The 1,376-nt window shown below is 47.1% G+C and overlaps 1 protein-coding gene across 1 annotated transcript; it reads left to right on the top strand.

Moving 5' to 3' along the window:
* Positions 1-494: 494 nt before the first annotated feature.
* Positions 495-1,097, top strand: LOC115951744. The gene has a single exon (XM_031068894.1). The coding sequence runs from the start codon at positions 495-497 to the stop codon at positions 1,095-1,097; it is 603 nt and encodes a 200-aa protein (XP_030924754.1).
* The last annotated feature ends 279 nt before the right edge of the window (positions 1,098-1,376 follow it).

Raw genomic sequence — 1,376 nt, 5'->3', positions numbered from 1 at the left:
GGACCTTTGGCTCTCGTTTTATCACGTGTAGTAGGGTACCTCAGCCCCTGGATTCATTACTGTCCTTGTCCATGAGAGAAGGGGAGACCCTGAAAACGTACTTGGACAGATACTGGGAGATGTATAATGAGATAGATGGTGATTTTGACAATATGGCCATCAGCACTTTTAAGGTCGGCCTCCCAGCCGAGCACGATTTAAGGAAGTCTTTGACTGGCAAACCTGTTACCAGTGTGATCCAACTCATGGACCGAATCGATAAATACAAGAGGGTGGAGGAAGACCAATAGTAAGGGAAAGGTAAAGCGAAGGTTATCCCTCAGGAGATGAGGGATTTTAGGTCGGATCGATTCAATAATAACCGACCTTGAAGAGATTTCGCTGAACAATCAGGGTCTGCCAACACCCAGGTGGTTAATGTAGTATTCCGAGAGCCAGTGCATCAAGTTCTGAAGAAGATTAAGAACGAGCTATTCTTCAAATGGCCAAACAAGATGGCTGGAAACCCCATGAGGCGTAACCAAAACCTTTATTGCCAATACCATCAGGACCAAGAGCACATTATAGAAGATTGCAGGAATTTATGGGACCATCTGGACCAGTTGGTTCGAGAAGGGAAGTTGAAGCAACTGCTGCACCATTCTAGTGGCCCGGCAGAGCATATAGGTACGAATCCCTGGAGAGATGCTTCTTCAAGACCTCCTTTGGGAATGATCAATGTCATCTTTGCTGCACCTGGTAGGACAGGTTTTCATCCTTCCAGCGTAATGTCTGTGGCTCGGCTATCCACCAAGGACAATGATTCTGAGCCAAAAAGAGCAAGGAAAGAAGCCCTACTGGTTCTGGGCTTCTCAGACGAGGATAAGGCCAGAATCATCCAACCCCATGACGATGCTCTAGTTGTCACACTCAGGATAGGGGGATATGATGTGAAAAGAGTGTTGGTAGACCAGGGCAGTGCTATCGAAATAATGTATCCCGACCTGTACAAGGGGCTGAATTTGAAGCCCAAGGACCTAACGACGTATGATTCCCTTCTAGTAAGTTTCGAGGGAAAAACTGTTACTCCAAGAGGTCAGATTAGACTGCCCATATAGACCGGTTCGAACATGGTAGAAGTAGATTTCATTGTGGTAGACACTTATTCACCCTACACAGCTATTGTGGCTAGACCTTGGCTTCATGCCTTAGGAGCCGTCTCTTCTACCCTACACTAGAAGGTGAAATATCCGTCGGAGGGCCAGGTTAAAGAGATCGTGGGGAGTCAGTCCATGGCTAGGCAGTGCATGGTGGCTTCCATCTTACATCGGCCTAAAGCTGAGTCCTCAGCCTTTGCTGAAAGGGGCTTATAGCAATCAAAAACTCCAACATTGCCC

The sequence above is a fragment of the Quercus lobata genome, chromosome 7, assembly GCF_001633185.2.
Source record: "Quercus lobata isolate SW786 chromosome 7, ValleyOak3.0 Primary Assembly, whole genome shotgun sequence".
In the NCBI taxonomy this organism is placed as follows: domain Eukaryota; kingdom Viridiplantae; phylum Streptophyta; class Magnoliopsida; order Fagales; family Fagaceae; genus Quercus; species Quercus lobata.
Note: the sequence above shows the minus strand (reverse complement) of the source record. Positions and strands in the feature narration are given on the sequence as shown.

Coding starts and splice junctions, on each gene's coding strand:
- LOC115951744 (XM_031068894.1), top strand. CDS start 495: ATGGCTGGAAACCCCATGAGGCGTAACCAAAACCTTTATTGCCAATAC.